Here is a 27,309-nt window from a genome sequence, read left to right as displayed (position 1 = left end):
TAAGCAGAGCGAGAGAGAGAGAGTTCGTGTCGTGTCGCTGTTCCTCCACATCCGTTGAAGGAGCGCCCACCGCCACAGTGGCACTAAACACGGTGTGGGTCCAGTGGCGGCTCCTGCAAAATCTCTCAGGGGGGGCAAATGTCTGGATGATTGATAAGGATAAGGTCCACCCATGCAATGAATAAATTAACAGCTTAAGCATGTAAAGGCAACTTCGCTTCTTTAATATTAATGAAAAATAAAGTGACTTACAATACATCTTGTTTGTTTCTATACTCACTATTAAAACAAACCACTCAAGTTTATTTTATTAAAGATTCCACTAGGTAGCGATAAATTATATTGTTGGATGAAACGTGCTTACGTATGATGACGTTAGCACGTATGATGACGTAAGCACGTTAGTGCATGCCCTCCCGGAAGCCATAGAGAATGCATTGGAGCGCCCCCGTTCGAAAAAAAACATCTTTGAATGTAAGTCTATGGGGCCACTCGGGGCGATTCTCAGCCGGAGTGAAATCGCCCAAAAAGAGGCGGTACTCCACAGAACGTGACATGACGCTGATTGGACTATATCCAGAGGCACAGTGACGGCTAGCGTGACTCTGTGGTTGAATGACATTGGTGGTGCGTCGCCCAATCGCCCTAATGAAGAAACCGCCCCTGTGTGGGTCCATAGCTCGAGTTGCATGGACACAGTCGCACTTCTATGACTTGTCTTAGATGAATATCTCGATGTGTCTCGTTGAGTCTGGGTCTCTACGTATCTCGATCTTCTTGCGGATGGCGGTACGTTCAGGAGCTGGATTGCCAATGTTGAGGTCCTGCTGCTGCTGGCTACGACAAGAGGGGCTTCAGCAGGCCACCGTGTGGCAGAGGTCGCAACCGGGTACCCGATACCCGTACCCGGCCGGGTACGGGTACCCGTTTGCGACCCTGGTGCGGCCGGGTACGGGTAAGCCGTGAGTCACTGGTGTGTAACCATTTGTCACTCATTTCCCAACGTCTTGTTCTCTTCTCACAATTCAAGTTCCTAGAATCAACCCACCCGTGCCTGCAACATGGATTCATCCCAGAGGTCGCAATCGGGTACCCGTATCCTACCCGATACCCGGCCGGGTACGGGTAGCCGGGTATCGGGTACCCGATTGCGACCCTGGTGCGGCCGGGTACGGGTAAGGAATCAAAACCTGTTTGCGACCTCTGCCATGTGGCCACGTGCGTTGCGTGGCCACAGTCGCAATGCATTACATTACGCGTACCGTGCTTTGTTTTTCAGCGTTCCATTGCATTTGCTTAATGATGCGATTGATGAATTAAAGTGTCCAGCGAACGACGCAGATGACAAATGAATGAAGCAACGAAGCGATACATCGATCGCATAATTAAGCGGCTTAGCGATGATTACGTGACAATCGGATGAAGCAACGAATGACATGAACACATGATCAACGAATGGCTCAAGGCGATGAAATAATCTACAGATAAATCGACGGGCGAAAAAGAAGCAACACAATGAAATTCCTAAACGAACAGCTTAAAGCAATTAATGAATCGACGAATCGGACAACGAATAGGATCAATCAACGAACGAATCGATTAAAATAAACGAATATTATTCTCGCCGTGTGGCTGGATGTGCAGATGCCGATCAACGACCGCGATTTCACATTGAGGTGCAGCGGAGTGTGTATGCAATGAACGAAGCGGTGGACGAACGCCACACGATGGATGAACGAAATGAACGCGGTGCATCCGTGCGGAAGGTGCTCACCCCGAACAGCACGGTGTCGCCATCGCCGCAGAGACGAGCCGGACTGGCAGCCGCCGTGTCCGTCTTCTCAGCAGTGCTCCTTGGCCGAAAGCGGCACATCACCTTGATGTTGCACTCGGAGGAGCTGCCCTCCATCGCGACCGGCGACCTGGAGTCCAACCCAGGGCTAACGTCGCGGGCTACAGCCCCAGCGCCAGCCGCCTCTTGGCGTGACACCCCAGATGAGAGCCACCCCAGATGAGAGCTTTGCGTGAGCCGCTTCGATTCGAGTGGTTCGGCTTGACGCGTGGTGCTGCTGCTGGTGGTGGTGGTGCTGGTGCTGCTGGTGGTGGTGGTCGCCTCCCAATGCTACCGTGTGTGTTGAACTTCTTTCGCGCCGTACGTAGCCGACCGACCGTGTTAATCGGAGCTGCGGGGGAAAGGGCAATATGAACTAGACACAAAGTCGGAGCGTGTAAGTACATACCGCGTGTGTGTGTGTATAACGTGTAAGAATGTATGCGTTAATAGTATAGAGATATAATGTAGAGGATAATATGCACGTGTGTGAACAGACTACGTACCTGCTGCTGCTGATAGTGATGGCTTTAAATGGACTTAAAAATTGTTTTTACGCCAGCTAAAAGACAAGCTACGAATTGCTACCGTTGCCTATCCGATGATCAGATTCTGTAACTCGCAACGCATTGCGAGCGACACGAAGAGATCGTCCAACAACAATAAGATGCAGATTCCGACTGCGTACGCAAGCGGCGTGCCGATGAAAGGCGACACACGGTTACCAAACGAAGCGAGAAACATTCCCGATCTTCTAAAAAAAGGTGTGCAACCTCAAGGTTTATGCTGCCACTGCACTAATATACTTAACTATAGAACAGATAACTTAGCCGTGTATAACCATACTCGGAGCAGTACACCATCAGCTACGGGCCATCGCTGCTAAGCACATGTTGCTAGAACTTTGCTCGACGTTATATACACACGCACAGTATATACTTAGAACGTTTAAACTACTACACTAATAATAATATACGTAACCACATAACCGATAACGTAACAGTGGACACACTAAGAGCTGTTACGCTGTTAAGCATCGGCCCTTCGCTGCTCATACTGTGTCCGGTTTCAATAAAAGTTTTTTTTTTATAAAACGACACCTAACACAGAGAGGTTAACTACAGTCGTGCTAAAGGTTAAAACGTTCTCTTTACAACAACACCAACAACAAAATATTTACAACAAAGAAAATACATCGACGAGAGCGACGCGGCCGGCATCACGAAGCGCTTTAAAGTTCGCACGAAGAGCGCCGAGCGACGGACTTGGAGAGTCCAAAGGAGACGAGAAATGCGAAACTGCCCGTGGCTGCTGCTGCGGCTGCTGCTAGGGGCTGAATGGCTTCAAGCGGCTGCTACTGCTGCCCGGAGTTTATTATAACCCCACACCCCACCACGCACGAAGCACGTGGCTCGCCCACTTCACTGGAACTGGAATTGGCCACGGCACTGCAAGCGAATTGCACCGGAACGAACGGGCGGGGGAGGGCGGCGAGAGGAGTGATTTCTGCAATGCCGCAAGTCTCTGCACTCGAATGGGGTTTGGTGGGTGAATTTCGATTTAAAGCTTTCGTGACTGCAGGGATTCATCTTCTTGGTTCTTTCGGTAAAGTCACGTAGAATGGAAATAATACATTAATATTATATATTATATTATTTTTATTTTATGATTTTATTATTTACATTCTACGTGACTTTACCGAAAAAACCAAGAAGATTTGGTGGGTGACTTGCACCGGGACGGGTGAAACTTGCACTGGAACTGGGGGAGTGGACTGCACCGGGATGGGTGGCAGTACAACCAGAATTAAGAAGATTCTAACGTTTTTTTCTATTGAACCGGGTAATGGTCGTGTACTTGGATGGCATAGCTGTCAACCCATGCGGTTTAACCCGTATTCTTGTACAGGGAAATTGAGTTTACAGGTTCATATGGCGTACAGGGGCCGTTCATAAATGACGTCACGCGATTTTGGACGATTTTTGACCCCCCCCCCCACATCGTCACACGGCGTCACAAAAAGTCAGACCCCCCCCCTCAAATATGACGTCACAAAGCTCTGCCCCCCCTGCCCCAAAATAAAACATGCTTCAAATCGCTTTAAAATATTGTCATTGTAGTGCGTATTTAATGTGGCGCTGCACTCTGATGTTGTAGGAGAAAACATTTATTAAAAAGTCTATTTAAATAAGAACGTGTTGTCTATATTTATTTAAAGTTATGCATTTTGATGTGACGTCACATTTCTCACCCCCCCCCCCCCTCGTCACACATCGTCACAAATGTCTGACCCCACTCCCCTAGCTGCGTGACGTCATTTATGGACGGCCCCACAGCCGTTTCAATACGGGAATTATTTTTCGTCTATTTGTGTTTCTCCCTTGTGATGGGACTTTGTAGGATAAACGTTGAGATTTATAGCGGCACGGTAGGTGACCAATAATGTCTGAATTGGTCTGTAATAAGGCAGGGCACTGGGAAGGGGTTGTTGAACTTCCTTCGCACCGTACGTAGCGAACCGTGGGAGAGCCCACTGAGCTCTACCCCATCGCTCTGTCAGGACGCGGCCTGGCCGCAAATGACAGCTCAACTAAACGGCTCATCACGTGGACATTTAGAGAAGCAACATCCTCTAAACGCGTGATGTTGATTCTCCATGGATGTAAAAACCCGGAGGACCCGGGGAACAATCCACGCGACCACGGGGAGAGACACGCAAACTACAAATACACAGCAGGCGTCAGGGTCGGGATTGAACCCACGATCCTCCTTGCACACCAGGCGAGGTAGTTGACATCTCGCCACCAAACGGCACGACAACACGGAGCTGTCTGCACCGGAGCAGGTGTTGCTGTACGAGGAAACGTGGGTCTCTGCCATCGGACTGCACTGGAATGAGTGCACGCCACCGCAATGGTTCATGTCTTGCACTCGAAACGAGGGGGGCACTGGATTCGAACGGTCGGTTGGGGTTCCTACAGCGAGAAATGTTACTGGTAGGAACCCACTGGTTCCACCAGCCCACAGGGGATTATTGTGTCCGTCCGTCCGTCGTGCAGGGAGGGGCTTGGGTGGGGAGGGAGGGGCTGCGTGAGGAGGGGCTGGGTGGAAAGGGAGGGTGGGGAGGAGCTGGGTGGGGAGGGTGGGGCTGGGTGGGGAGGAGTTGGTCACCCCGTGGTGCCCTTATAAAACTCAACGTTTAACCGACTCACGCCGGCTAGTGCCCGCCCTCACAGTCGGGCAATATTTGCGGAATACACCACGCCGCCGTTGACCCTGGCCATTGACCGAGCAACCCAACGTTCCTACCAGCTCCCTCCGCAGGAATGTGTTCATTCACGCACGTGTGTTGCAGTGCTGTAAGTGCTGGACGGGTACAGGAGTCCCAAGGCTGGAGGGGGATATGCTGCATTGAGTCCCTCGCCACTCAAGTCAGATCCCAAAACCGGAATCAGTACTGTGCAGCAAAGTTCATTGTTGTACAGTACTATGATGCCCCCCTGTGATGGGCATGGCGTGGGGAGGCCCTCGACCAGCGGCGGGTTGGCTAAAGGGCTGCACGTGTGCACTGCACGCACCGACTGACGTGGGAAGTGTCGAATGCAGTGCAACGTCACATATCCGACACGATGGGAGGGGGGGGGTATAGGCGGATATCCGATGGGACACCATGCACAGGTACGACACTGGGTGTGGGCGGTTCATTGATTTGGGCGGACACGTGGTGGTCGGATATGCGACGTTGTCACGTGGAATTCAGACGGCTCTGTGCGGTGTTTTCTGAATGTCAAATGGAGCACGACTCGTCGCAGTTTGCATCATTACATCTAAGCTGCTATGCAAGTTGACACAGGGCACGATAAGTACTTATCCCAACAGCGAGACGTAAAAACCGGAGGAATTTATTTAGACTTGACTGTACAGTTTCACAGTTTATGCATTCGGAACAATGTTGGCTGTTTTAGGCTTCTGGACAGACATAAAAGTCGCACACAAGAAAACATGAAGACTTGAGGTTATTAGGATACAGATTTCTTTTTAAATGAAACACTGGCAACAAAAAAGGTCATTTGAACATTCACAAAGAAGGCCCAGCCCCATAGAACACTGTATAAACATGAGGACGGAACTTTTTAATGTAAAAAAAGCCCTTCAAACCGACAGAAACATCTTGGGTTGCGTGAGACCCCCCACACAAACATAAAACGTGCGCTGTGTGAAACGCCACACTCATTTCCTTCCCGTTAGAAAAATGTTAAATACTAAAATGTAACAAAAGCCCTACCGCTTACTCTACAAAAAAACGACATCAACTAAACCGATAACGATAATAATACGTTCGTAACAAAACTCGTTAATTTACAAGGTTTTAAGACCAGACACTGGGTTGAGCTTTTTTCATTAAAACAGTTGTCCTGCAGACTGAGACAAAAAAAAATGAGACTTATAAAATTGGCCACCTGACGACACGATGTTTAAAGTAGTTATTTGTGTCCAAGCACAAACAGAACTTAACAAATCTTTTAACAAACCAAAATACTGCATGTAGGCTTAACATAATACCTGGAATCTCACCGTGACAGTAATACATTATTAAAAGTATAGAAAAACGGGCCCGCATCCGTGAGAGATTGTAGGCACTCCATATCCGTAATTTAAACCGCAGTTTGTCACGTGTCACATTAAAGGGAGGCTTCCATTCAGGGGGAAAAAAAGCTCACTGCTATTAAAATTGCCAAATTTGGCACGTTTTAAAAGGACTCCACAAATTAACACTCTCTCATTGGGTAAGGCCTACATGGCAAGTGCGCCTCGCCTCTACTTGTGAAACTCCTGCAGACTCTTAATCATCTTGTGACGCAGGGCGCTTTTGCCACAGCCTTCCGCTCCTAAGAATGGTGCGAAAATACCAAATGTGCTGATGATCTGAAAGTCTTGTGAAATGAAGCCGTAGGCTATGTAGTATCAATCCATCTATTAAAAGTGTTTCTTTTACTCACGATAATTGCATAAAATTGCGCGTGACGAATTATCATAATCAATTTATAGCAAATAATATTTATTTCAATTTTTTTTTTATATTTCACCTGGGAAAGTCCATCGAGATGGAAATACTCATTTGCAAGGATTTCCAAGAATATGTTAATGTACACTGTGGACCAATGGGACAACTCTACAAATGAGACCAAATAGTATTGTCGCATCAAATTACGAGCCAAAATCGTGGCAATTCAACCGACAGCTGTGGAAACCCATCATTGCATGCATAACCCACCAGGTGTTATGTGCCCTTGATGTCAAAGGTACATTTCTTTAAGTCCGATTTTATAATACAGAACACTAAGGATATGATTCACTTCAGGAGCTGTGCATTGACCACAATATACTCCAAATTAGCAAGCTTCTCAGACTCTCTCAGCCAACCAGAATAAATATGCACTGTCACAAATGTTAACAAAATAAAATGCACAGGCCTTTCTTTTGTCAATCCACTGCTGGATGAAGGCCTCCCCCATGCCACGTTGGTCATGGCGGATGTTTGACCATACATTGCGGGCTCAAGGGAGGCCCAAGACCGATTCAGGTATACCTCGCCACTGATGGTAGCCGTGGCTTGGAATCAAACTCATGTCGCTGGGTTCATTGTGCAGTGCATAACCAATGCACCTCCATTTTACCCCAATTACATATAGGACAATTACAAAAAAACTTCCGAATTTATCCATTGTTGTGGTTTCCCCCCCCCCCCCCAAATTAAATACAGAATCAATGACATCAAGTGCTAAAAACTACTTTAAAAATTAGGCCGCATTAACAAGTGGGGTTTGCATGTCAGCAATGTTCATGATGATTGGCAAAAGAGGTGACATGAGCTGCCGTGCAGCGTAGAATTCAAATCGCTGATCCATCTTCAGCGGCACAACAAAACTGAGCAGTGAACATAGGAATGTGCAGCCCAGTGTCGCTGCTCATAATGGCAAGACTTTGACTCGTCCACGATGTAAAGCACTGAACACGTAAAACCCCCTGAGAGCTAAGGTCTGCACAATATACCACGCGGCATTAAAATGAATACGATTTGGACACCAGGAAAAAAGCTTTTTTCTTTTCTTACATCGCGCTTAACGTCCCGCAATCACAGATTTGAAAGAACGCTTGCGATTGATCAGCACGGTTGGCTAGGATGTATAAAACTTGAGCAAGAAACCCTTTGGAAGGCAGCATGTGCATTCTACCATGCTCATTGGCGCACATGCTATGTGCCGGGCACATATAAAGGGTATACGTTAACCCTCTCTCATGCATCATATCCACTGCGGTGGACTGCTACAATATATATGACCGCTATGAAATTATACAAAAACAATTATCAGCACATTGGGGGGGGGGATTTATTTTCAATTAAAATGACCTTAAACCAATAAAGAAATCGTTTGGTTTACATTCTAATAATTCTTGCACGAGAGAGGTTTTAAAAGGAAGCCTCCCTTAAACGATAATAATAATCGATTCCCAGACTTGGCGATTTTGCGTTTCAACATAGCCTCGTTTGCTCTGTAAACCTGGAGCACAAGAAGGGGCTTGCGAGTAGGATGTTGTAAAGACGGATAATTCACATTTGATGGAGAATACCGAGGAACAAACATAATTGAACAGTGTGCATCCAAGTCAGACTGAGGTATTTTCCGCTCACTTCGTACAATGAGTCTTCCCAGATCTACAACTAGAATAACCACCATTCGACTGTAAAACCATCAGCAGGTAAAAAAAAAAACTTACATCACTATACAGTATATAAAATCTGGAACGTTTTTCTCTCTCTCTCTCTCTCATTGTAAGGGTCTCTTCGATGTGGCAAAAATTAAACTTGCATTTTATATTTTAAAAAAATGAAACTTGAGGTAGTTTACAGATTACAAAAACAAAACCGTTGCTTTCGAGAGCAAGCATGGCCGTGCCGTGGATGGGGAAGTGACCCACAGAACCAAACGTCCCGTGCGATAAATTTCACAAAATCGCCACACGTTTTACACGACAACGGCGGCATGCGAAACGTCGACGGCTGACAGCGGTCCGCGGACTTGGAACGTTTTGGGAAACCGCACACCCCCCCCCCCAACCTCTGCTGAAGAGGATTCCGTGAACACAAAAAAGCTTAAGGACATCAAGACGTTGCGAGCCGCATTTGCACCACGCATAGTTCGTCACCGCTGCGCATGAACACGTTTCATTCAAATGATTGAGCCGCGTCCCCAGCATCGCTAAAACCCGACTTATTGAATTAAGAGGTTTGTATAGATTGAGGGGGGAAGAGCACAGCAGCCTCCATTGGTTGCTCGTGGTCAACTGACGGTGCATCGATTCCTAAACAGAACATGCCGCTTCGAATTTGCTAATTATAAGGCCATGATTCAACTCGGTTTATTTTTTTTTCAGTTGCCACTGTAGAATCTGCAGTGGAATGATTCCAACATGCAGAATTCGATGCATATGCAATTGGCGTAATTACCCATTTTATTTGGCGAATTATAAACTTAATTTGACCGTATGGAATGGATATGAATACCTCCAAATCCTCAATACGTTTCCTTGCTCTATCTGCAGGGAGATGTGCATGTTACTTCCCCACTGTATTCTGTGCCATGATAGTTTTACATTGCATGCAATAGGGTTGCCACCTCCAAGGTACTAAAAACCATCCAGGACATATGATGGAAATGATCTCATAATACCAGAACGGGGGGGGGGGGGGGGGGTGAGTACTACACGTAAATGCATTTTAATTTGTGGAATATCACCATTACGCAATAAAAATGGGACACTTTAACATCCTGGCAAGACTTAAGAAGATCTCAGGACAGCTACCTCCTCAACCAGAGAGTATGATCCTGGGGAAACCAGGGACAAGTGGCAACCGTACGCACACCTCCAAGTGCAGCCTGCAGCCGGCTTGTGTCCTAATATCCGGTGGCCTCTACCGTCCGCGTTCACCGGGTGTTTTGCCCCTCTATTGATGAATAAAAGCAACTATGAGCATCGACGAGGGAAGTCGTTGCTCCAGCAAAATCAAACCAGTCACAAATCTCCCGCAACGTAAACAGGCTTGAAGTACCAAAGACGAATGGGGGTGGGGGGAGGGAGGAAAAAAAAACGCGTTAAAATAACACATCTTTTAAACCCATTCAAATCGTGTCTTTTGCAGAACCATCACTTGCCGTAGTTATCGCAAAGGCTACAAAAAAGGCCCCTCAGGACAAACGAAACGGGCCTTGCACCAAGCACACGCACTGAGAATGTGTGTTCAAAGCACCATTGAAAAGATCACGTGGATTGCACGCGACGTGCGTTCACGCAGCTTCCCCACCGTACAAAGCAACAAGCTAACGCACCGTCCATTTTTGTAACTGGCATATTTTTGATTTATGCTCAATAAACAAAAAAATAAGCATTGCTCTGGGAAAGCAATGTTTGAGGAAAGTATCATCATCTTTGATGGCAACAAGCAAGCTTCATATTCTTCACATATATTCCCATTTCACTTGCCAAAGTTCACAATTATCGAGTAGAGAACCGAGACGTCTTGTTGGTTCTGAATCAGAGGTGTAAATTCCACATTGTTTTGGAAGGACCCAGTCTTTTGCTACAACAGTTGGCTCTTTTCAAAGTGGTATCTATTTCACCAACCCCAGCATCATGGATCAATCACATGAGTACCACATTGTGGGCGAGGTCAACAGTGGTAGTGGTTAGCCTGTGGGGAGACTCACCCTTGCCATAGGAACGTGAAATTTTCACCACTGGGTCAGGGCAGTAAATAGGAAATGAGTACCGCCTCATTTAAGCAGCAATTAATTTTGACTTATCTGTAAGATAATGGGATTACAACCTTGAAGGCGTCTTTTTTAAGTCTTGCTATGAGTCTATCGCTTTACCCTTCTCATATCTATCTTACCAAATCAAGCCACAGGAACATGACCCATGACCTGGGCATGTACAGTACACACATGATCAATTATTTTTTTAAAAATCGCAATTCGATATAACCGAGCAAAAACAAGGCATGAAATTATTTTAAATGACATCTTTCTTATCGTTTTCTAAAGCAGGCAATGTGAACAATTATTTGACAATGCCTAAATACCAAACCCATTGCCTGGGATGTCCCTCGAAATGCTAAAAACGCATGGCAGACTGATGAGACACGCCTCCAGAGCGAACTCAACGTGTGACACCACATTCACACCCGTTTCCACTGCACAACCTAGCTCCGCTGTGACCGTGCCGAGCCTGCCCGGCACAGCTCAGCTGTTGGTTTCTTCACCACCGGAGCCAAGTCGTGCCGCTGACGTAACAAGAAACGAATGGGTGGAGAGCCGCATGTAGATGACGCCGCGACTCTGTGTCCTTTAAGAGCTGACGGTTTGATGCCACGTGCAATGAAAAAGCAACCAGATTTCGACGTCTCGCAAGGCCAGCGTACCATCGCGATTTGGTTCCAGCTTAGCACGGTAATTGGCCGGTGGAAAAACCACCTGTGCTGTAAAGGTGCCGTGGATCGGCTCGGATGTACCAGTGGAAGAGGGGAATTACATTCTAACTAGGGTCCTGGTCAGACCTGGTTTCATGTACAGCAGGGGAGACTGGGACATTTTATCGTGAAAATAAAAATGTTTAACAAATATATTACATATTCTAATTTAGTTTATCATAAAGTATGTAGATGGTTAAAGCCAATATGACTAACCCTAGCCTTAACACTATCGCTAGCACAAGGCCTTACACCCTAAATGAGAATTTATCCCCAGCCAATATCTAAATGCTAACCCTGGCCTTAACCCTGACCGTCAGGTAAGCGTGCTTAGTAAACATTTACTTTTAAACATTCACGGTAAATGTAAAAAAAAAAATGTAATCTGGGTGAGGACAGTGTTTGGTAACCATTTACGTAGCCAAATTAGGATTATGAGTTAGCGCCAGTGTTAAGTTTATTAACTACAATCAACTGCAATGAATTACTATTTCTTAAATAAAATGCCCATTTTCTTACTACAATGCCAGAAGAGCCAATTGGAGGGAACGTGGAGGGAAAGGGGGATAATACATTTCATATTTAAAATATGCGAAGTATAAAAATCAGCTCAAGCCACTTTGGTTTCAAAAAAATTAAAGCACTATTATTTTTGTCCAACTTACGTGAACTATTTGAGTGATTTTTTTTTATAACCTCACAACGCCATGAACAGATAGCATCTCTACCTTGGTTAGGATAAGCAGGTAGTGTAAAAAAAATAATCGCTGGCTAAACTAAGCAAGTCTCCCGGTGACATCGATGAAATAAAACCAGATTGGACGGGCAGATAAACAGCTTTGGTGGTGCACACACCTTGCTGTTTACAGAACCTTGATGTGTGGTTGCATTTATATGCGATAAATATCCAAATTGTATTGTATTTGTACAGGGTCCACGCACTGAGCCAGCTTGCGGGAAATTAAAATTGTTACAATTCCCCAATGCTTAGTAGTCACGGTACTTGCACCGATTCAATTTCATCTCAACCCCTGCTGGAAAGCAGACGGCAATGACCCAGCAATATCGTTCTGACATCTGTCCAAGGGTCAAAGCCTACCAAATCCAAAACGTGCATCAAATATTGAAAACTAAATTGGGTAAAATGTTTAAACTGTTCGTACGTGACGCCCTTAAGTTTCCTTGTGAAGCATATAACGAACAATGCGTACCTCTAAACCTGGTTAAATAATGAAAAGTTATACCAACAGTTTGACGATCGCCTACAGAAGGAGTGGGGAAACCTGTCCTTACCAGGGGCCAAATAGCACTTTGAATTACCTTAGGTGGGGCCACACGTTAACACAAACAGCTTCATCACTTCTGTCAATATTCAAGGGGGCCCTTGCAGTGACTGAAGGTCACAGGCCGTATGAAATGAAGTCGCAGGCCACATCCGGCCCCGCGGGTCCATCGAGGTTCCCCACCCCTGGTCTAGAGGCTCGACTCCTTGCTGGGTGACGACGAATGAAGGTTGAGTAAGGTCGGAGACATGGAGATGATGAGGGAGTCGGAGTGAAGGGGCGCAGCAGTAGTGGTGGTGGTGTCGGCGGTGGGAGGAGAGGAGGCGGTGGTAGCAGTGGTGGTGCCACCGCCGCCGGGCAGGCCTGGAGGCCCCGGGTGGCGCCGCAACTGCACCAGGCGCTCCTCCACGCAGCCGGCCGAAAGGCGAGCCTCCGCGTCGTGGTCCCAGCACTCCTCCATGGTCACGCACAGCTGAGCCAGTCCCTGCGGGCATCATCGTTCCCCACCCCCACCAGCACCGCGCAAGATGAAAATCAAGAGCTCAAAATTTCACCATGGATAAAGCCGCTGATGCCACCGCACCTCGCCAAAAATGTCTACCCTCTGCCAAATCCCGCAGATGCTACTGCTGCTACGGTAGATATACCGCCGCCAAGATCCGTCTGAACAAAATCCCACCCGTCTGCACTTCTCGTTGGTCGTCAGGCTCATGGAGGACAACTCATCCCCTACAGGAATACTACGAAATTGTACATGGACAGTCCCTTTGCTAAATTCACTGCTTGATGACGGCCTTCCCACACTGTGAAAGTTGTGAGAGCCAAACGTAGCTTGGTTAAGGCGGACAACATAGACGTTGCAGTACGTATCCAGATGGTGCTGCACTGCCCTCTGCTGCCGCCCCCCCCCCGTGTAATCCTGAATCCTATACCAAGCTGCAGTGCATGTTGGTCACCCATGCCAACCAAGGTTCAACAATGCTTAACTTTTGAGATCCGATGCAAATCAGGTGCATTCTGGATAATTAGGTCATAGCCAAAACTCTTGAGTATCTGCATTCAAACTTGGCTTTCCCCCTAGACAAAAGGCACATGCCAATACACCGATTAATTGATTGTAATAGCTAAATGTTTACACTCGTGAAACATGTATTGAATCATGCATGTGAAAACAGGTGATGTACAATTCATGGAAAGGTTATATTTAGACTCACAGAGGAAAGAACACTGTACAAATATTCATGACAATGATATATTGTTGATATAGCGCACTACCGGCAAGGGTGTTTCTTAGCGCTTCACGTATGGATAACTTCTATCGCACCATACCTAGCTGACCATACTAATCGGAGCTGCACATTTTATCGCAAAAATCTGAAAGGGCACCCCCCCCAGTGGCAGCTGTCCCTGTGTGTCACAATTGGCACTCAGCACCTGGCTTGCAAATTGGCATTATTCTGCCAATCAGGGGCAACAATCACCGCTACAAATAAATCCCAATCAACAAAAAAGAGAGAACACAAGAAACGTTACCAACAAGACGCTAAAAGACAATTTGAGGCTGTGTCCTGTGTGCGTTACCGGGTGCTTGAGCCACGCCTCTCGAAACGCCGGCCGCATTTTCTTCTGCACCACGATGTCCTGCATGTCCTCCAGCGTGGGGTGATCACCGATCTCCTCGTCAAACGGCACACGGTACTCGTCTATGGGACCTGCCGAGGAGAAATACAAAATAAAACGTGTGCAGTCATTGTCGTCATCATCCAGATAAGCATTGATTAGCCACGAGAGGATAATCCGAGTTGCGGATTCATGGTGCGTGCGAAGATTAAACTTTTTTTTTATCAGTGTGCTCGTTTGCATGTACGTATGTTGAAATTATTTCGCACCGTATGTAGCCAACCGTGCCAATTGGAGGTGCGAGCTAAGCACAATAACCTAAATACAAAAAGCCATTTTACAGAAATTAGTTTTCAATCGAGATTTAAAAGTGCATAGCTCCAGTGGCTTCCTAATATCGGAAGACCGTTCCAGACGGCTGCAGCACATTCCAGAGCGTGCGATGCAGTGACCATCTTTGTTCGATGGCTAGCTGCATCGAGGGTCAGCGACTCATTGCCCATGTGACCACATAGTTATTACCAAGTAAACCTATTCTTTTTAAGAAATAAGGATAAGAAAAAAACTGATGACACATCCTACATCTTCAGCAACAAATAAGCTAATTCTGGACTTATTTCAACCATCATGGGTTTCACCAGCAGTCATGCTTGTTAAACAAATGCTGTCGTTGGCTTATCAGCTGTTATTGGTAACGGCACTCCCTCTAAACTATTGGGGGCAAATTCCAATAGAGAAAAGCGATATTTTATACAAAGTTCTGCTCTGCAATGATCCGCTCGAATGTTCATTAAGGATCATCAGTAGAACAGAGCCCATTTGCCTCAATGATCTTGAGGCACTCTCCAAGAATTTTTTTTTAAGTCATTCCAAAATAGTGAATGGGCATGTAAAAGAATGCAAGATTAAAGACAAACCTAACCAGAAAGGTCTTGCATCGAAGCACCAACAGAGGCGTGGCTCTGCATTCATTTAAATATGTACGTGTCCATAATATTGAGGTTTCATGGTTCATAAAATGAAGTTTTACTGCTAAAGAGTTCATACATTTGAGGTTTTACCGTTAATGAGTTCTTAAACGGAGCTTTCACTGATAATGGGATCGTAAAATAAAGATTTCACTAATAATGGTTGCCGTAAGTCGACGTCTCACTTAACGGGTTCGTAAAACGGAGGTCACTGTTAACAGGTTCGTAAAAATTGAGGTTTCGCTGTTAAAGAGTTCATAAAGCCGAGGTCACTTTAATTGGGCTCGTGAATGGAGATTTCAATGAACTGACGTCTTGTCGAGTACGAGTTCGCAAAATTGAGATTTTGTTTTTAATGCATTGGTGTGGACTGGGGTGGGGGGTGTGGAACCTTTTCCATACCAAAAACTGAATGAATACTATGTTCAAATACCCTTGGGGGTTCCATATTAACAAACACACACCTTTGTGGAATTCAGTAATAAAGCAGGGGGGGAGGGGGAATGTTGGAAGTCGACCAAAACTAAACAGGGCCCTAGAAGTGACAGAAAGTGACTGAGTGTGCTAAAATTAGTAACACGGTACTGCCAGGCATAAACTATTCCACTCTAGCCAAGATGCTTGCAGTGATTGATAAATACCACTTGCGCACCGTTTCAAAGCGACAGGCATACACTGTGGCGACGGGCCGTACAAAAATGAAATAACAGACAGTATCTGACCTGTGGTTGGAGGTCCTCTAACCCTTGATGTACACGGTTTCTATTTCCCTTTAATAACACGTTCACTGCATTGCTTTGTAACGATAGTTCACTTTTAATGTGGAATATTATTGAGAGACTGTGTTGTCTTAATGTGGTCTGGGACTACGTTTTGTTTTGCTGCCTTGCCCAAGATTGCATTTGGTGTTGAAAAATATGCATCTTGGTCTGGGACTACTTTTTGTTTTGCTGCCTTGCCCAAGATTGCATTTGGTGTTGAAAAATATGCAATTTGCATGTAGACTTTTTGTTAATTTTATATCATGACTTGCTCAGCTTTCCTATATTTGGACTCCTATGTTTGAATTGTTTGTTGTTGTAACTTTCTAACCTGACACAACTGGAAATCCGTGAAAAAGTAGCTTCGTAGCTCATCGGATTCTTCCAGTCTAAATATCGATTCTGATTCTCCATTGAAAGACAGACAATTGCTCTCAATGAGATTTCACTTGGTTCTAAATTAAACACACGAATGAACGCACGCACACATACAAATGGGGATCGCACCGTTCACTGTTGTTCACTGCTCGAGGCACACACGTGACGAGCGTTTGGGCATGAAGTTTATTGCAAAAGGGGGTTCTCGTATGACGAGCGTGCAACGGGCAACACCACACTACGCACCATCAGCGGCTGTGCACCGTGACACGAGCTCCCACAGCACGAGCCCCAACGCGTAGACGTCGATGCGCAGGAAGGCGTCGCGCTGAAAGCAGATGGCACCCTCCAGCACCTCCGGGGCCATGTAGCGCTGCGTGCCCACCTGCCCGATTCGACAACAAGGAGGGGGACACGTCATCGTGAGGCAGTGGCGACGCGCCACGCTCGCGACACGCTGTAGGTGAGGACTGACGACGTCTCATACTGCGTTTCTGTTCAGCCCCACGTGATAAGACTCGAGATGAACGCTTGCTTTCGCCTGAGCCGTCCAGGGCTGAGGTTAATCAACTCAATTGCTGCACTTCCGTATACGGTCTACATCTCAATACCCCAGAGGATTGGGGAATTTCTAAAATCTATGTGAAACACCAACCCAGGCCCCTCCAAGTACTGCATTAGAGGTGTATGTCACCAGAATAATAAACAGTTTTGAAAGAGCACCCTTTATGCTCTGCTGGGGCGTCTCACGGGCGCTTTACACACGAGAAGTGACATCACACGTTGCCCCCATTTGAAAGCCCCCCCCCCAACCCACCTCGGTCCCTGTGTGGTACAGGTTGACTCAGCACCTGGTCTGCAAGCGGGCATTAGTCTGCGAGTAGGGGGGGGCAATGATCGTTACGTGTAATCCCAATTGAGTAAATTGCGTGTCATTTAAAAAATTGGCAAATTTTTCAGCACGATGCCATTTATAATGGCATCAGGGTGATCTTAAGCATCCACTGTGCAGCAGAAGTTGCCTAGTATTTTACATCCTAAGCAATAGCCAGGGTGGCCTGCTGGAATCGAACCGGCGAACCTCTGCAACTAGCGGCGCACGAGCGAACCGCTGGGCCGCGTCACCGCCCCCGTGGCTTCGTCTTGGCACGTTGATTGGGATCCCAACGGTGTGGAGAGGACGTTTCGTGTTGAACAGTTCATCACGACGCCACGGTGGCGAGATATTAACTCCCTCGCCTGGTATACAGAAGGTCATGGGTTCGATCCCGACCCTGACAATGCCTGTATATTTGGAGTTTGCATGTTCTCCCTGTGGTCGCGTGTATTTTTTTCCGGGTCCTCCACTTTTTCCCTCCACATTTAGAAACATGCAATTAAAGTATTTGGCCGCTACACATTTCCACATGATGATGAGCCACTTCGTTGAGCTATTATTTGTGATGGCCAGGTCGCTTCTGAAAAAGAGCTAAATAGGTCAGTGGAGTTTACCTGGTAAACTAAAAATATATATTCTTGGTTCTTTCGGTAAAGTCACGTAGAAGGGAAATAATAAAATAAAAAAAGAATAAAAAATATTATTTTATTATTTCCCTTCTACGTGACTTTACCGAAAGAACCAAGAATATGAATCCCTGCAGTCACGAAAGCTTTAAATAAAAATTTAAACTAAAACATAGTCGAGTTTCGTTTGTAGAGTTCGCGTAGTGTGGATGGCCAGAGTACGAACCTGTCCGTGGGTGTCCCCAGGCGAGCATCCCGGCTCAAACTTGAGCGCCAGCCCAAAGTCGGCAATCACAGCCGACAGGTTGTTCTTCAGCAGCACGTTCTTGCTTTTGAAGTCACTGCACAAAAGAAAAAGACCGCCAGGAACGATGGGGGTGAGCAGGTGGGTGATGTGGGGCACTGTCTGCGAGTACGTGTGTGTGAGCATTCAAATTATTAGAAAGGCATCACTTACAAATTCTAATTACACAGCAGTATGAAATACAAGGTTAGGCAACGTTATTAATAGAATTAATATGGGGTATACGAGTGATTGATAATGTTTGTGCGTGCATTTGTATGCGATATGTTGCGCTGTGTATATATGTGTGGCCAGGCGGCTCAGCGCTATAGCAATCAGGAGGCTCCAGGTCCAAATGCTGGTTGGAGTTTTTGACTCGGCTCATCACCAATATGGGGTCATGAAAAATTAACCCGTAAAAACAGAGTTTTTCACTATAAATCCTTTATATGCGTGGCGGCTAGAGTCCTCTCGTCCTCTGGCTTGAGATGGCTGCCACCTATGGGTCAGATGAGTGTCTGCCACCATTAAGCAATTGGTAATTAAATATTTTTAAAAATTTCCCTAAAAAGTGTAAAATTTTGCACATTTTTTTCACGAAAATGAAATTGTCACACACAACGAGTCTGTGTGCAAAATGTCAGCTCGATTGGATCACGGGAAGTGGGTTAAAAAACGACCGAAAGATTTGCACGGTCGTAAGCGCGCAAGCAAGCACGCAAACACGCAAGCGAACTTAATATAAAGGATTTAAAAATGAGAACCACTTCATGGGTTAGTCGACGTTGGCTGTCTTATGAATAAACTTCACTCAGCCATAGGAATGTGGAATTTCCACCAGTGGCTCAGGCTTGTAAAAAGAAGCTGAGTATCACCTAATATTCTAATTTGGGCAGGAAATCACTGACTTAAAAAAAATGGTTATGTATGCATCCAGCCTGGTGATTCTGCGGTTTCGCATAAAAAAAAATCAGTCCTGAGACTTTTTTCATCCAGCTTAGCCCGAGCAAACAGCCAGTGGAGAACCACACGTACCATGGACGGCCCTCCGCGGCGTCTCGGCTCCAACGTGCCAGTGATAAAAGGGGGCGCGCGATGGTGGCGAGATGTTAACTACTTTGCCTGACATACAGGATGTCGTGGGTTCGATCCCCATGCTGACTGCCATGGTCGCGTGGATTTTTCTCCAGGTCCCCTGGTTTTTCTCTCCACATTTAGAAACGTGTATTCAGAGTATTTGGCTGCTATACAATTCCACGTGATAAGCCACTTCGATTTAAAGCTTTCGTGACTGCAGGGATTCATATTCTTGGTTCTTTTGGTAAAGTCACGTAGAAGGGAAATAATAAAATAATATCAATATAAAATAAAAAACAATAAAAATTCTCACATTTCGACTGCAACACAAGCAATCATCACAAGCAATCATCATCAGGTGTGAAAGCCACATCATCAGGTGTGGATTTCACACCTGATGATGATTGCTTGTGTTGCAGTCGAAACGTCGTGATAATTTTTATTGTTTTATATTTATAATCTTTTATTATTTCCCTTTTATAAGCCACTTCGTTGATATGTCATTTGTGATAGCCAGATCGCTTCTGATAGAGTGCTATATAGCTCAGTGGGGGGACTTACCTGGTAAAATAAATATACAGAGTGTTTCAAAAAGATGGACCCAATTTCAAAGCAGTATATTTCACGATGGCAACATGTTACAATTAAACGAAAAGGTACAAACGGTTTAATGAGTTATCAAGTATTACTAAGCATTTTATAAAGACTCTATGTGCCCTCCACCTGCTGTACGGACAACATCGAGACGAAAGTTGAATTCGTCCCTGACGCCTCTCTTCTCACGTTTTCCTCTGAGCTGCGTGGTCGCCCTGTGCTCTTTCCCTTTCATAAACAGCCTGTTTCCTCAAATTATCGGCACCAACGACAAATGCTCTTTGGCATTGGCTGATCAATGCCAAAACGCCGTTGAAACGCACGCTGCACCGCAATTACAAATTCAGTCTTGCTGAACTGCAGAATGCAAAACGCCTTGTGTGTTGCGGGGTCACCATCTTGCGAATGACTGAGGCTAGGGGCTGTTTGTGCGCTGGGAGAGGCATCTAGCGGTAATCACTTGAAACTCTAAGCCCCGCCCACTCTAAGCCCCGCCCTCCTCTTTATGCCCCGCCCTCCTCTCTATGCCCCGCTCTTTCAAGCGGTAAGAGTTTCATTCATGGGCGGTTCGTGGTTGCAGAGATATAGCGATTTCAATTTGGGTCCATCTTTTTCAAACACCCTGTAGTTGATAGTTTTATTAATGACGGTCAAACAGCAGCCAGGCTGTTAACGTACCGATGAGCGATGGCCGGCTTGCTGCCTTCGTTCTTGCCGTGGACGTCACTGTGCAGATAGGCGAGTCCGCGCGACATCGTCTCGGCAACGTGGCACAGTTCGGCCCATGACAGCGTGCTGCCCTTGAGGTAATCCGACAGGCAGCCCTAGCAGAATGAGACGCGGCCAGCAGCAGCAATTCAGCATCAAGAACACTGCCACCACAAAGCCTTAAACATTAGGCAGCTATGAGTTATTGGAAACTAAACTTTTATTTTACGGCGCAACAAAAAACAAACGTACCCATTATGCGATTCCATTTGCTGCCGCGTGTGTGCGAGCCGCAGCATATATGTATGCATGTATGTTGAACTTCTTTCAAGAGCGGTGGCGCAGTGGTTAGCGAACTGCGCTACGAACCAGTGAAAATAATCTGAACCGGTCCTGGGCCTCCCCTAGGTCGACTCGGCCTCAAATGAGTACCTGGGGCGGTGTGTAAACATGGCCAATGGGGAGACAAAGGCGGACAGGTGTGGCGCTGGCCACTTGTGTGCCGTGCTGGCCTTCATCAGTTGCTCGCTTACAGAAATTGCCCCAACAGTCTGTTAAAGTTACATGGAGAATTTTTTTTCTTTGAACTTCTTTCGCACGTACGTAACCACCTGTGCCAATCGGAGGTGCTGCGTACGATCGCGCATGACGATGGCGAGCGCGGCGCTTGCGCGTACGAACCCGCTCGTGGAAGGCGGTGATGAGCCACATCTCCATGTCCAGGTTCGCTCCCCGCTTCTCGGCGCCGATGAACTCCAGCAGGTTTTCGTGCCTCATGCCCGGCGTCTGGAATATGTCCATCTCGTTCTGCCACGACTGTTTATTCTGCGTGCATCCAGACGACAAACAATGCAAACCAAAATTACTAATTAAAGACCGTATGTACGTAGGTTGAACTCGTTTCGCACTGTACATAGCCATCCGCGCTAATGGGAGGTGTGGGGGAAGGACAACAAACTAAAACACAAAAAGCAGTAATAAAGAAATATGTTGTCAACCTAGATTAAAAAGTGCATAGCTGCAGTTGCTTCCTAATAAAAAGGTTTGCCACCATTGGCAAAGGTACTTGTTTTCATAACAATCCCCTACGGCATACGTCCTGGGTTGCTGATAAGACTGGAGTAAGTATGTGACTAGGTAGTCACAGCTATAGCCAGATGTACAATAGACGTTATGGTGCCGGGTGGGAAAATATTTTCAGGGTCACCGATCTGAAAAAACCCAGCTGATATGAAGCCTTGCACACACCATACAGATTTTACAAAATACGAGGAGTTTTGGATCACATCACTTGCAATATTGCAAGTTTCAAGTGTCCGCTGCCATGAACCACAGTATGTAACACCTGTGGCCGTTGCATTGTCTTTCCATTGAGATAATTTATTTCTATACAATAAAAAAACTTAAATATCGACGGGAATATTTCCAGGTCGATTGGTGGCACAGCAGCCTTCGTGAGGTTGTGTGTGCAGCCTTACCACGGGCTGTATGATCTTCACAGCGACGACCTGGGATAGGAGCTGAGCGCGCCAGACACAGCCAAAGCGGCCGCGGGCCCTCAACTCCAGCAGCTGCACGGGTCGCAAACCCAGCACGGGCGACGGGGGTGCCAGGCTTGCCTCCTGGTGGCAACAGAACCGTCACCACCGTCACTATCACCACCTCCACCACCACAAGATCATCATCATCACCAAACCACCATCATTACTACTGCCACCACCACACCGCCACCATCACCACAGCATCGTCATCATCACTACCTTAATCCCCGCCACAAAAAACACGACCCCCACTGTGTTTAGTTTGTTGTCCTTCCCCCGCACCTCCGATTAGCACGGTTGGTTATGTACAGTGCCAAAGAAGATCAACATACATACATACCACCATAAACTCTATACAGTAAAACCTTGGATTGCGAGCATAATTCGTTCTGGAAACGTGTTTGTAATCCAAAGCACTCGTATATCAAAGCACTCGTATATCAGTTGTGATCACGTGACGCTCGGCAGACAAAGCGGATACACGTACGACTCGTATTGCAAGACCTCGCTCGTTTATCAAATTTATATTCATTTTACATTTTTACTCGTCTTGCAAAACACTCGCAGACCAAGTCACTCGCAATCCAAGGCTTTACTGTAACTAGAGAAATGGGTTATTGTCAGAAGTCACCATAAAGGAGATGTTTAACTACTTTCATAATTTAAATAATTTTAATTACAAGGCTTTTTATTCATGAACATAATACATGCACAGTGTCCGTGTACGAGTCAATTATTTCTAAGTTTGAAAACATGTCAGCATCACTGTACATCAGACAGTTACTTGCGAATGAATAGTGATTCATTGTTCAGGGCAACCGGATGTGACGGTTGGAAACGTGACGTATTATCGTACACTCTGAACCTATCTCTTCATGGGCCTAACTCGCAAGCAAACCGACACGTCCCTGTTATTCCCATAACTTTACACAAAAGCACGCGACAAATGCCGGCCGCCGCCTCGTGTCCTGGAGCACACATGCACACACACACACCTGTGGAGGCAGTGCGGCGTGCGCGTACGCCAGCTTGTGGTGCCGGTACGTCCAGAAAGACAGCAGCAGCACCATCGTGACGGCCAGCAGGGGCACCAGCGTGTAGAGGAAGGCTCCCGACGCCGTGGACTGCCTCTCCGCCACGCCGGGCTGAGCCCCCTCTGCACAGGAGCCCCAACAGTAAGCCAGTTAGGGTCACCTTATCGTATTTTTATTGATATTACGCCTTGTGCTGTCCTGGAGTGTGCTCAGAGCACCACACTCCAGGAGAGATTACAAGGAGACACGGGATGACCAAGGCGCTGAACAAAGAATTAACTATTTTGTACAGCAGAAAGTGTGATGAGGGGAGATGAGTTTATGAGAATCATGGCGGTACGCGAGTATGATGATGCGCGAAATAAACGATCGATGAAAGTGACAATGAGTGTCTAGTGAGGACTGTGATGAAAGGGTAGCGAAGTTGGGAAAGGGGATTACGGTGTTAATGATGGAGGAGGGGTAAGAGGAGCTTGGGTAAGCGTGCCGGGGAGCTTCTTCAGCGAAACGTCGGACATCATTCCGAACCACAAGCGGCACCGCCCGGAAACAATTTGGCGAGCTATACAGCACAACTGCGAAAACCTAAGCATGCAAAAACAATTAATGAGGTTGTAAAATCATCACACCAATGCCCGCTTTTGATCAATTGCCAAGTTACTTGGCTCACTCGCCAACCTCGACATGAACAAATAAACGTCGCTGATGAACTCCCCATCATACGAAAGAAGACTATGGCAGAGTGCTCAGAGCACCACACTCCAGGCCAGATTACAAAGAGTCTCGGATTAATTGATACAAATAGCCGTCAGTGAAACCGTGCGGGCTATATGGTTAGACAAGCGTGCCGACAACCATGCTTAGCAGTATGGAAGTAGGATCCGTTATCGTAGATGCCGAGGGTTTAATTTCTCAATTAATAAATTCCGGGCCACTTGTGGACTGGAATAAGCGGCACATGTCTCGTAGCCACAGCAAGAGGTCTACTGAATGTGGTTTGTTTGGTGCGGAAGTATTTTATGGACAGATCTGGCCAAAATTCATGTCTGCCTTACTGAAGATCATCTGGAACACAATTAAACTGGCTGTCTGAATTGCTCAAAACTATTTTATTTATCTGAAATGTGACTTTTTAACAAATGTGTTTAATGTTTAATATTTTTACCACGTGAAAAACCATGCAATTTTCACTTCTGCAAAGCAATAATTGTTTTTTGTTCATGATACAAAAAATAGAATTTTTTTGTTTAATACAAAAATTCTGAAATAATTACAGTGCTAAAAGACATTGTTGACAATGTGCTTGATGAAAAAATAACCAAAAAACTCACATTCATCAATATCACTGCCTTAACAGGAAAAATATATAAGTCGACATTTAGTGCAATGGCCCTTTTCGACTGCACAAACGATGGCCCTTCGTCATTGCACTTTTATTTTCTATGAAGGCCCATTGCCCGAAATGTCACCTAGAAATGTCATTTTAAGGCCAGTGTTAATGACAAATGTGTCGAGTTATTTTGTTATTTGTGCTTGAGCTTCACTGCCAATGCACTATCACCAAACACGTACATTTGCTGACCGAGAACAGGTCGATATAAAGTCACTGCGTGGTACTTCTTTAATGGACTGTAAAACCATTCATTGTGAAATAGGAAACTTAGTTTGCGACAAATGCACTGGTCTCCGATTCAAATTGATTATACATTGTGTGAGTGTTTACAACGCCGTGTGTTTTTGTAGGCGTCTGTAGTTCCAGCTTTAACGCTCGTGTTTATACAAGCCCTACAGTGCATCACTGCAGAGTGAGGCACTGCCCATATGAGCATGAAACACTAAAATATTTACAAGGAATGAGATCATTAACATTACTTGGTGGTTGGTTGCCCGAATGGTTGAGTGCATTTTCCTGTGGACCCAGGAGTCATCGGTTCGAATACTATTAAATGCTCTTAATTTAGCGGTGCCAAATGTTAGTCAATCGGTGGTGGGTCGCATGTAGTGGGATAGAGTGTGGGTACGCCCAGCTTCTCCACGACGTCTGGCAACGGTGGAAGAGCAGACCAAGTACCCTCTGCGGGGGCTCTCTAGAGCTCCTTCTAGTGGAGGCCATTCTTCCAGTAGTGATGAAATCAGGTAATTGCAGGGCTGCACCATTACATTTTTCCCTTTTAAAAATGCAAATGGTGCTAGAGCCTAATGAGATTAGCTCTTTTTATCACAGTAGCCTAATGTAACTCTAGGTTTGCAGAAACAGTATTTAATTAACTCGCGCTGAAGCCATGGGTTAATCAAAGATTTGATTTAGGTCATGACAGTGACACGTAAATATAATATTCTTGCAAAATTAATCCCGGGATTTTTAATATCTACTTTAGAGAAGATTACACACGCTCGAACATTGGGCCACAGGAAATTCAAAGTGGCTGTGGGAATTGAGACTCCGCTGGCAACCCAAGCTTAATACTGGACCGGTTTTCACGGGGTCAACAGTTCAAATCCTGCTGTCTGGGTAATTTCTGTTGAAGCGTACGGGAGTCCTAGAGCGGCTCACTGCAGGACTGCACCGCTACTGTTTTTAACTCATGATACACAGGACATGCAGGGTATATATCCGCCAACATTATTTTGAGGATGCACTGATATTACCGACCACGTGGCTGAGTGGTAGAGCGAGCGGCTCTCAATGGGAAGGTTGCGAGTTCAAATCCTGGTTGAGGGTTGACTCAGCCCATCACCTCTTATAGGGTCGATAAAATACATACAACCTCGTGTGAAAGTCAGCCGTGGTTGTCTAAGGGAGAGGAGACTTGTTTCCACCATGGGAATGTGGCATTTTCCACCAATAGACCAGGGTTCGTGATGGATGTGCTGGATTTCAACGACAGCCACATTGTCAACTGTGACTTGCAAATGTGATTTTGAGAACTATGGTGTTACAGTTTTAAATGTCTAATTTATAATTTGTGTAATGTTTAACTATTTGCTTTTTGGATAAAAAAATTTCTCTACATTATATTATGCCGTCTCATTCAAGCTTGCGTACGGTCGTTGAAGGTACCTAGTTTCCCTCTGTAAAAAAAAAAAATTGCCATTGCCCACCAGCTGAGCTTGGACACAACCTGTGACAAAATAACTTAACAACAACAGCTCTAAGGATTCTTCCGGCGGCTTTAACTAAGAAAAAGTTGTCTTTTGTGTGTTCCCAAAACACTGACCGTGGGCTCGGGGCTGTAGGACGGGCAGGTGGGTGAACATGGCGTTGCACAGGTCCCCATCGCAGCAGCAGAAGTACACGGCGGGATTCTCGCTCGACTCCACGCACTCGCTCCTGCTCATCACAATCAATCGGAGTCCTTCTTTAAGACTGCTGGAGGAGGAATCCGATGAGCTCCATGAAGCTCGTTTTTTTGCACAGATGTCAAGTATGGCGGCGGGGTGGTCAGCAAGTTAGAACAACAAACAACAAAACAAAAAACATATAGGAGTGCAAAATAGAGAAAAGGATAAGCAAGTCACTGAATATAAATTACTTATTTAAGGCCAATTTATCAAGCTTGGACAAGGCAGAAAAAACAACAAAACAGTCCCAGACCACACCGAGATAATACACAATGCAGACGCAAATTAAGACGAGTGGGAACACTGTGGTTGTTTAGTAAATAGGGCGAGAGTTAACGTGATCGATCGCCTTCATGAGTTCCAGTGGTGCACAATGCATAAGTAAAATTAATGAACTGGAAACAAAAACCGTGTGGAAACTATCAATGAATGGTGAACCGAGGAGCTTCAGGATGTAAATACAGGATGATAGATATGGAGAATGCTCCTTCATTCCTCACCAACCCACAACATTCCTACAATAATACTCGATCGGCAAGATGACATGCGATGGAAAATCCGTTCAGAAATGTTGCAGAGCAATGCAGCCTTCGCCCCACCCTTGTAAGAGAATCGCTGGTTAAAGCAGACATGATACAACTACTTCTGAGATTCCTTCCAGCATGCTCTAATCCGTATACTAGAGTGTGGCACTTTCCCATGCTCTTGCAGAGTAATATTCATTACCCGAAAGTAAAGCTATTAATTTCAATTGGAATTTAGCTCAAATAAGTGCAGGGCTAAATTTAACGTGAATGCTGTTTTGAGCAGTGAGTGGCAAATGGGCCTAGACCATCAACTCGCTAATACTTTGAGAA

The 27,309-nt window shown here is 45.9% G+C and overlaps 2 protein-coding genes across 3 annotated transcripts in view; both read right to left on the bottom strand.

Annotated features, from left to right (window-relative positions):
* LOC133349726 (kinesin-1 heavy chain-like) overlaps positions 1-3,152 on the bottom strand; it is a 42,618-nt gene extending 39,466 nt beyond the window's left edge. For both annotated transcript variants that reach the window (XM_061563420.1, XM_061563421.1), the window contains exons 1-2: positions 2,338-3,152; positions 1,775-2,183 (exon numbers count right to left, since the gene is read on the bottom strand). In XM_061563420.1, the coding sequence (XP_061419404.1) occupies positions 1,775-1,909 (135 nt within the window). In that variant the 5' untranslated portion in view covers positions 1,910-2,183; positions 2,338-3,152. The remainder of the gene's footprint in view (positions 1-1,774; positions 2,184-2,337) is intronic.
* Positions 3,153-5,730: 2,578 nt separating this feature from the next.
* Positions 5,731-27,309, bottom strand: part of LOC133349725 (activin receptor type-2B-like) — a 35,916-nt gene continuing 14,337 nt past the window's right edge. The window contains exons 3-11 of the mRNA XM_061563419.1: positions 26,329-26,441; positions 23,072-23,232; positions 22,014-22,157; positions 21,217-21,360; positions 20,506-20,651; positions 18,100-18,214; positions 16,617-16,755; positions 14,225-14,355; positions 5,731-13,127 (exon numbers count right to left, since the gene is read on the bottom strand). Coding sequence (XP_061419403.1) covers positions 12,834-13,127; positions 14,225-14,355; positions 16,617-16,755; positions 18,100-18,214; positions 20,506-20,651; positions 21,217-21,360; positions 22,014-22,157; positions 23,072-23,232; positions 26,329-26,441 — 1,387 coding nt within the window. The 3' untranslated portion in view covers positions 5,731-12,833. The remainder of the gene's footprint in view (positions 13,128-14,224; positions 14,356-16,616; positions 16,756-18,099; positions 18,215-20,505; positions 20,652-21,216; positions 21,361-22,013; positions 22,158-23,071; positions 23,233-26,328; positions 26,442-27,309) is intronic.

The sequence above is a fragment of the Lethenteron reissneri genome, chromosome 31 (assembly GCF_015708825.2).
Source record: "Lethenteron reissneri isolate LAM-NWPU_2019-01 chromosome 31, ASM1570882v1, whole genome shotgun sequence".
In the NCBI taxonomy this organism is placed as follows: domain Eukaryota; kingdom Metazoa; phylum Chordata; class Hyperoartia; order Petromyzontiformes; family Petromyzontidae; genus Lethenteron; species Lethenteron reissneri.
This window is presented reverse-complemented; position numbering and strand designations above follow the sequence as displayed.